The sequence below is a fragment of the Limulus polyphemus genome, unplaced genomic scaffold (genome assembly GCF_000517525.1).
Source record: "Limulus polyphemus unplaced genomic scaffold, Limulus_polyphemus-2.1.2 Scaffold2270, whole genome shotgun sequence".
NCBI classification, from domain to species: domain Eukaryota; kingdom Metazoa; phylum Arthropoda; class Merostomata; order Xiphosura; family Limulidae; genus Limulus; species Limulus polyphemus.
The window spans coordinates 84,323-94,260 of record NW_013667880.1 but is presented as its reverse complement, the minus strand read 5'-3'; the positions used below and the strand labels follow the sequence as shown (position 1 = coordinate 94,260).

The following is a 9,938-nucleotide window of genomic DNA, read 5'->3' as shown; positions in this document are numbered from 1 at the left end:
TATATAATGTTGATCATTAATTATTTTAACATATTTAAAGTATGTTAAAAATTTTCCTTGAATTTCATCCATTCCTGTATCTTAAATAACACTCACTTTTCATGTGCAAGTATTTTCCATATTTAAAAAATTAATTTATGTTCAGAGTCCACTCTTATTTATACAGGCTGAAAACAAAAAAGCTGTTTCATCTAGTGGGAAGTAAATACAGTAATATTTTTTGTTTATATCTGATACACCATGACATGATTTTTAGGAGAATGTAACACTGAGGAAACCCCACTCTAAATATTTAATGAGAAAAAAAGAAATTGAATGTAAGTAAAATCCAACTCCATTATCAAGATTGGTTTGACCTCAATATCTTATGAGGATGAAAACTAATGCAATTTGCAAGTTTGCAAGTTCTGCTGATTGGCCTATTATGTTCGCAAACTCTGCTGATTGGCCTGTTATGTTTTCAAGCTCTGTTGATTGGTCTGTTACATTTGCAGCAACCATGTCCATTTACTTCATAGTTTTGAGGAACTGGCAAACATTCAGAATGCTGCTTTTATTTAATTTCAGTATTTATCTTTCCAGAATATTTACAAAATATACTTGTGCAGAAAATGTGTTATTCTTGGAAGTTTGTTTGTAGTTAAGCACAAAGCTATACAATGAGCTATCAGTACTGTGCCAACCAAGAGTATCATAACCCAGTTTTTAGCGTTACAAGTCTACAGACATTCCACTGAGCCAATAGGGTGAGGCATGTGTTATTCCAATAGCTGATATACACCATGCTGGAAAAGCACATATTTTGAAGGATTTTAACTCACTGAAAATGCTAATAAAATACAATCATTTCATACACAATACACTTTTTAAACTAATATATCTTGTTATTAATAGATTTGCAATGCATAATACTAACATCTAAGTTTGAGATACTTCTCTACCAACTTAAACCAGAGTGACAAGTAATGTATTAACAACTTCATTCATTTCCTGTATTGACTACTTACATGTCAGCTTCTTCTGCACGTCGCAAGTCCAAGCCTGCTGGAGGGAGAGGATTGGAAAATGGTTCATTGTCCCCTGTTGATATAATAAAATGCATCTAAATGACTGTTCTTACTCTTTAGAACTAAGTATAATGTGATTATTCTTATTTTTACATTTATGTTCAATATCTCCTGCTATACACATAAATGTCCTTTCTTTCTGTTTGTATACAGTATTATCGCACAGTTTAATGCTAATTTGGAATTCATACTGGTGTGTAGAAAGAATATTTTCTCAAAATTTATATTCCTTTAGACAATCTCGTATAAAATTCAATAACATATCAGCATCTAGTAAAATAATTTCTCATGTTACAATTTTGGGAATATATACACAACAAATTCAATTCCATTATGTAAAATATTCTACAAGAAGATTTTTTAAATCTACAATAACAATTAATAGTAATTAATAACATGCAAACCACAAAAGCTTCTAGGGCCACTCTACCTTAGGTCATCAGTTGGCTATCCTCACTGTTAGTAGTGTTTTAGGCCTATGCAGGGTTCAGTAAAATTAAAATGTTTTATTTCTGTTCAGTTATGTAAAACTTGAGATAATGAATTGAAAATATAATGTGAGATGAAATTCCTTCATTTTTTGCTAAGAACATTTATTTTCATACACTGTCATTCATTCAGCTTTCTTTTGACTTTGTTTATGCATGCCAGTAAGCATTCTGTCAGTGTTAAATGTTAAAAAAGTAATATTAATTTCAGTGTCATTACAAAATGACCAACACTATTTTTAATTAAATTTTGTTCAATTTAATCAATTAGTTTTACATCTCATGAAGTAATCAACTAATCAAAACTAGTGATTTAGATTTTAACTATTTTTGATTATTTCAACTACCCAGTAACTGAAATATTGCCATTATAATTTCTTCTTACTATTTTTTTGATTAGTTAAGTGTTTTAGCTAACATGACATATGGTTAGCAGTGTTCCCCATTACTATTTGCATAAGGGGGTACACTGTACCCTCAATGACCATTTTTTGAGTGTACAAACAAAAAGTTGGGGTACAGTTGTATGTATAACTGTATTGAATTAGTTTTAATCAATCAGACATGTAGCATTAATTGTAGTAGATAAAACTAATGTTGTTTGTTGAGGTCAAATGTTTACTTGGTATACAACACTAAACAGTTTGTAATTCAAATGTTGCTGAAGTACTATTTCTTTTAATTTATATTCCCTCATATTAATCTATAGCAATTTGATAAACCATTTGAATTCTACATGCCTTTTAATTTAGAACTTTTTGAACTTACTATATTTACCAGATGAACATGTCATTATCACATTAAAAACTGACCTAGTCGAAGCAGCTTCCAAATATTTCAAAAGTTCTATGGGCTCAGAAATAGGCTGTGAATTATCATTAGTATTTCTAAAATAACTGTCAGTGGGTTTAACATCTTCACATCACTTTTTTATCTTCACTCATCATTGGGAGGGATCATACCATCCACTACTGCTCATTGATTATATTCTCATGAGCAGCAAAACAACTTCAGAAACTATCGAAGTCACCACAATGGTTCCCTGGCTTAGTGAATCAATCAGCTTGTTGAGATCACAACTTATGAACTGACCTTATATTCACAAAAGTGTAGCATAATCACCTAGACACCTGTTGACTATAAACAGGGTGGAATGCTTAAAATTACAGCACTACACAAATGCAGTTTTACAAACATCTTTGGCTACTGATATTTCTAGAAGTGTGAAAGTACATGAATAATATTCCTCTTACATAATGACTAATTTATGTGTGTGCAACTTATGTATAGATACAAGTTTGTTTCACCCAAACTATTTTTATACATGATTTGAGGATATCAGGTTTGAACTGCTAGCTAACATTTTTATAGGTCATTGACTAGAAAAGAGTATTAGAAGATTCAAAGTTGGCTAATATTTAAATACGGTGATAAACATTGTCCAGGCAATTATACTTATAGGCCAGTTAGTCTTACATCAGTTAGTTGATTAAAGATGCATTGCACAGTCACTTAAAGCAGTTTGATATAGTGTCAAAGAGCCAGCATGGTTTCACTTAGGGAAAGTCTTGTTTAACAAATCTTCTGACATTCTTTGAGGATGTTACTGCAAAAGTTGATAAAGAAAATACTGTGGATTTGGTTTACCTTGATTTTCAGAAAATATTTGATAAGGTGCCTCACAAAAGACTTGTTACAGAAATTAAATTTGTGAGTGTGGGGGAAAATGTTATTAAATTAGATAGAAAATTGGCTGGAGAGTAGAAAGCAGAGATTAGTAATAAATGGAGTTAGATCTGACTGGATCACAGGAACAAGAGGCGTGCCTCGGGGCTTTGTGCTGGGTCCTCTGCTGTTTGTGATTTATATTAATGATATTGACTCTGGAATAACTAACAAAATTTTAAAGTTTGCAGATGACATTAAGATTTTTGGGGTGGCTGCACACTAAGAGAGATTTAGATCATTTGATGAATTGGGCCACTATGTGGTAGATGATGTTTAACTATCCAAAATGTAAGGTGATGCATGTAGGTTTTCACAATTCAAATTACTATTGTATTTAAAAGGGAATACACTAAATACTATGGTTGAAGAAAAAGATCTTGGTGTTGTGATCAAAAATTCACTTAAGTCATCTAAATAGTGTATTGTAGTTAGCAATAGGGCAAATAGGATTTTCGGTAGCATCTATACAAATATTGAATACAAGGCAAGGGATATTATTGTTTCCCTGTATAGATCACTTGTAAAGCCTCATTTAGAGTACTATGTACAGTTTTGGCTCCCTTCCTCAAGAAGGACATTGTATTGTTGGAGAAGTTTCAGAGAAGAGCCATTAAAATGATACCAGGATTGCAAGATTGTCCTATGAGGAGAGACTAAAATCTCTAAACATAGGTTTAGAGGTGTTTAAGATTATTAAGGTATTGATAATATAGATCGATCAATCTTTTTTACATTTAGCAGTGAAAACAATAGGACAAGGGGTCATAAATTCAAACTTTGGCAGTATACTTTTCAAACATGGTGGTTGGTTTTTGGAATGAGTTGCCTTAAAGGGTGGTGGAGGCAGAAAACTTAACTGAGTTCAAGAAAAGATTGGATGAATACATGAGTAGTAATGAGTGGTTATATTTGGGGGCTGGAAGGGACATCCTTGAGAGACTAATATGCTCCTTTTTGTCCCTTTAAAATTTTATGAATTTCCAAACATGTTCACCTTTAGGATATTATATTTGTTTCTTTGTTTTGGGGTTATGGTAAAGCTACTTGGCTATATACTATTGTCCTTAATTATAAACTTCTGACTAGAGGGAAGGTAACTAGATGTCAGCACTCACTACCAACAGAATGGCTTCTTTAATGAAGAATAGAGTAAATATACTGTTTTTAATGATATATTTCTAATTTAAAGTCAGTTTTCTACACTGTATGTATGTTACTTGCAACACTATAACTCTCACTTTCCACTTTGTGTTCTGGTGGAAGTTGTAACTGAATTACAAATGTAAATGTAATTATCAATTTTTAATAAATAATAACAAAAATCAATAAATTAATATAACATTAAACTTTATATCAGTCATTCTACTGAGGTAACAAAACAAAACCATCATACATAAATTTGCTTCTACATTGTACTTTTCATCATACAGAACATTATAAAAACATACTCTATGATCAATTATGTATAAATAGACAAATTGCAATATAGCCTTAACAAAACCTAGGAAAAAAATAATTTTTGTAGTAACTCATCAAGGCCTGGAGATAAGGCCCACAGAAAAAGTTTAAATCCTTTTCTTCACATATGTCCAGAAAACGTAAATGGATGTTTATCAATCATAACATGTTCACCCATTAATTGCACAAGTAGATTTCATAATTAACTCATCTACAAAACATAACTTTGATGGGTACTAATTTACAATTATATCATGAAAGAAGTCCACACTGTTGATATCATAGTAAATTTATATTAAAATGCACTTGTGTTTTTATTCTATCATTAATATGCTAACGTTTGCTAATAGGCCTTAGTATTTTTGTATAAATTTCATGTTTTTATTTTTTCAAGATACCAAATTTGAAACTTTTTTCTTACAGCAATGCTTGTTAGAGTTTACTTAGGGAAACTATACCAATATCTTTTTTTTGAATAACAGTTTCTCAAGGTAGCGATCTCTAACATTATGTTATTACTTAATGTAAATTAAAACATGATAATCAAAATACTATCAATAAAAATATTAGCACTTAGCTCATTATGTTTGGCAATATGTCTCTCACTTTATGACATTTCTTAATAATTAGCTTTTTCCTCCAGTGAAATAGCTTAACATACAGATGCTAATACTAATACTCTTGTACCCATGTTATTATGATGAAGTATTCTCTTGTTCATTTTAAAATTCTCCCAAATATCTAAATACTTTATTTCCAAGTGCACAGTATTACTGATCTAATCTGCAAAAAAGTAAAATTGTAAAATTTTTAAAACAAACTATTAAAACTCTTACTGTGTTGTGCAAGTGATGCAATACATATACATATAATTTAAGGAAAACGAGAGACCTGTTGGACCATCTACTGATCTAGGCTGTTACATCTACTAACTAAACTTTGAAATAAAAATAAAACATTTAAAGTCAGCTCTTATCATTCAAATATTTATCAATCCTTTCTTTAAACTCCCACAAGTTAACTGTATCTACTACATCTGATGGCAACCCATTACAAAGGCTGATCATCTCATAAAAATAAAAGTTAGCTACAGATGACTCCTACACCTAACCAAATTTATATTTGTATGCCCTACTGGCCCTAGTCTCACCACTAAATATTAAAAAAGATGATGCATCAATACTATTAATCCCCTTAACAATCTTAAACACTTAAATCACATCCCCTCTAACTTTTTTCAAAAGAAAACAATTTCAGACATCTTAACCTGCCTTTGTATGATAACCTTTCCATATTAGTACTAGTCTTCCTCTGAACCATTTCCAACTCATCCTTTCTAATTCTAACTAATCTAAGGTAAGGTATTCAACTTTCAAGACTGAACGCAATACTCCAAATGTGGTCAAGCCAATGACCCAGAAGATATTATACTTTTTAAAACGTATTTTCAATATTTCTGTGGATACAACCTAAAATCCTATTTACCCTCTCTCTAGTATTACTATTATACTAATGGTAATACTACTAGTACTAATAGTGATGGTACTATTACTTGTATTACTATTAGGCTTAAGCCGTAATGATTAAAATGAAAACGGTATGAATAATTGCTTAGCCAGAATGACACCACTATGTACGTTTTAGTATTAGAAAAGCGTTTTACTTACTTTCTGGCATGTTATAGTTTTTAAAACCTTCAAACTGTGGTTCAACAGTTTCAAACTAACTTAAACTTATTTATTTCCAAGTTATACTATATAGCACACTTTATTACACAGTATTAACTCTTATGAATTACATTACGCGAAAAACTACAGAGTCATCTATACAAAACAACTTTTTTTATTCATATATATAATAAGAAAGTTTTGCAAATAATATCAATTCAAAAGTATATATATATATATATATATACAGAAAAGTAATAAAAACAAGACATGTTGTGAACTAAGATCACTGAAAACATAACATACGAACAACAATAAACAATTTTGGTAATGCGTTTGAACTGAAGAAGACACACGAAAATGTCTAAACTTATATCTATATGCATTTGTGGTCGTTCCGTAATAGCGGATCTAAATTTTATTTTAGAAGACCATTTGGACTTTCAAGATTGTTCTTGCACACCATTCCCCCGAAAATAAAAATTAAAGCCACCCTTTGTTTTAAAGAAATCATCGATTACCCCTAAAGCTCGAGGATAAGTTTAAAACTTCGTTTATAACTGATAATGTCTTTGGGTTTGGAAAATGTACTTGCCACCTCTCAAAGAGTCGCGGATATAGCTGTTAAAAGACCAACAGATTATTCTAAATCAAGGATTTAGATAATTTGGTGAGCTGGGCAAATGGGTTTTAATTATAATAAATGCAAAATAATGCATGTGGGTTATCATAATTTGAATTATATGTATCATTTAGATGGGAATAATCTTAACATTGTCACGAAAGAAAGGGATATTGGTGTTGTTAAGTATCTGCTTGTTTGTTAACTTCCGGTAGAAATTCTTTCCGAGGAACTTCAGCGATACCAATCCTTTCTTGATTAAACTAGTTTATTCTTTCTCGCTACAAGCTTTCAGTACACAGTAAGTCCACAGTCACTACGTTTATTATAACTTTTATAATACACGCTATACATCACAGCGATTCACAACCTCGATAACTTCGCTCTCTACGAGTGCAAGAAACACTTTACGGCTCACCAGCTCGAAACTAACAGAATCGTAAATTACACAGAAATCACAGTAATTACTGTTCGCTTAGCTCCCTGGCTTTTCTCTGCCGAGCTTATATACTAACAATAAGTAAATCATCATATCGTTACGTCTCCGTTTGTTAATTAACTTTCCGACGAAACTTTAGCGCCACAAGTCCTTACTTAATAAAACTGGTTTATTCTTTCCGAATACAACTTTACGATACAATTATTTTCAACAATCGCGCTAAAACAAACGCTATATCAACGAACGTCAATAATACTTCTGACTGCAGTTCAATTACTCACTATCTACACACACATTATTCCCCCGTCACGTTGTCACCCTCTTTTATATACCAGCCTACCCTATATCTAGAAAATACTAGAGCATTCGCCAAGGTACAGGATAGTACTAGAAAATAGGTGGCGCCACACCAGTCACGTGACCTCGATGACGCAACAATATATTTAAGTCACTTTGAAATTTAATAATGTTTTCCATTTGTACTTCTTGCCATTGTTGTTGACAGTGTCTACGTGACAGGAAAGTTGGATGGCCAAAGATGCAAGTTTGTCATAGATTCTGCATCTCAGCAGACCTGCCATCTGAGCATCAAGGTGCTGGATCACAAAGGAGTACCAGAAGCCATACAGAAGCTCTGTGGCGTGACAGGACATTATGCAAGGTTGTGGGGACCAGTTTGGGTAACAATTGAGCTCATAGGCTTAAAGGACAGCCACAAAGTATACTTGGCTGACATTGAAGACTAATGCATTCTAGGGTTGGATTACTTACTACCGAGAAAGTGTGTAGTTAATTTTGATAAAATGACATTTGAGAACAACAAAGGCCAAATTCCGGTAAGTGTTAAAAGAAAGGTTGAACTAACCAGGTGTCATCAAGCTGAAATCAAAGTGACTGAAGGAGGTGATGATGGTGAAGTAGAACTAGGTATAGATATTAAAGCACAGCAGGAGAAAGACCAAGATTTGAAGCTAATAACTGATTTTCTAAAAGCAAGTGTTTTGCACCATGCTTGGGAGAAGGCATCTAGTCTAAGCTGTGTGACAAAGAACAACTATTGGGCACAATGGGACCAGCTGAAGCTTAAAGATGGCATTCTTTAACGGAGATGGGAAATTGACGACCTGCCAAACGGATATATCGAGAAAGTTACGGGAAGTTGCGCTGCGTCAATCCCATGATACTTTAACAGGAGGACATCTCGGAGTTAAGAAGACATTGAGTCACCTATGACAGAGATTTTACTGAATAGGTATGAGGCAAGATGTAAAAGAATAGTCCAGGACCTGCAGTACATGTTGTGCTAAAAGGGGACCCAAGCACAAGGGACGTGCTCCAGTGATGTTATATCACATTGGCCACCAATGGAAAGAGTAACCATTAACATTGCTGGGCCTTTGCCCCAAACTCGTACTGGAAACAGGTACATTTGTGTGGTGACGGATTATTTCATCAAGTGGCCTGAGGCATATTCAATACCAAATCAGGAAGCTATAACTGTAGCTTCGACTATTAGTGATTTCTTCTTCAGATTTGGTATACCATACGAACTGCATTCGGATCAAGGCCGTAACTTTGAATTAGCTGTGTTCCATGAATGTTGCAAGTTGTTTGGCATACAAAAGTCTAGGCAATGCCACTTCACACACATTCTGGTGGGATGGTAGAAAAGTACAATTGGACACTGAGACAGGAATTGGCAAAGTTTTGTAATAGCCGCCAAGATGACTGGGATGTCTTATTCCCTCCACTGTTGATGGCCTTTAGAACAGCAGAGTATGAAGCCACTGGATACACTCCAGCAAAGTTGATGTTTGGTCAGGAACTTCGGTTTCCAATGGATCTGATAACAGAACGCCCACCTTATGAGGAGTTGCCTGAAAATGTGTCAGAGTTTGTGAAAGTGTTATCGGAAAGGATGGATGATATTCACCATCAAGTGTGTTCAGACTTGAAAACGTCTGCTGATTCGATGAAGCTATGTTATGATAAGAGATCTACTGAAGTCAGCTTTGTAACAGGAGACATGGTGTGGTTGTATAATCCCAGGAAGACCAAAGGGAAGTCTCCTACGTTGTCTTCACCATGGGAAAGCCCATATGACATAGTGGATCGTCACTCAGACGTGACTTTCTGAATAAAATGTGATCGGCGAGGTAAGCCAGAGGTAGCGCATGCCAACAGGCTAAGGCATTATCATGGTCTAGGAAATTTCATTTGGAATGAAATGAACAACAGAACAAATGATGCTGCTGAAGACATGTCACCTGAAAAACTACTGTCGAAATAAAAACTGTACCCGGTTTTAAAAGGAAAAACAGTGAAGCCATTAATGAAGTTAGTATTACTAATGTGACTGCTATCGATAATGAGACATTTCATGATGGAGCAGATGAATCTCACGTGAAGCAGAAGCCAACGAGACGGAGACCAGTACAAAAGAAGAAACGTCCTGTAAAATTAAGAGAC

At 33.5% G+C, this 9,938-nt stretch overlaps 1 protein-coding gene across 5 annotated transcripts in view; it reads right to left on the bottom strand.

The window, feature by feature from the left end:
• Positions 1-6,557, bottom strand: part of LOC106466472 (protein Red-like) — a 68,495-nt gene extending 61,938 nt beyond the window's left edge. For all 5 annotated transcript variants that reach the window (XR_002612215.1, XM_022394488.1, XM_022394487.1 and 2 more), the window contains exons 1-2: positions 6,409-6,557; positions 1,008-1,080 (exon numbers count right to left, since the gene is read on the bottom strand). Coding sequence is in view for 4 of the 5 variants with exons in the window: in XM_022394488.1 (XP_022250196.1) it covers positions 1,008-1,080; positions 6,409-6,418 (83 nt within the window). In the remaining variant the exon portion in view is untranslated. The remainder of the gene's footprint in view (positions 1-1,007; positions 1,081-6,408) is intronic.
• Positions 6,558-9,938: the final 3,381 nt, after the last annotated feature.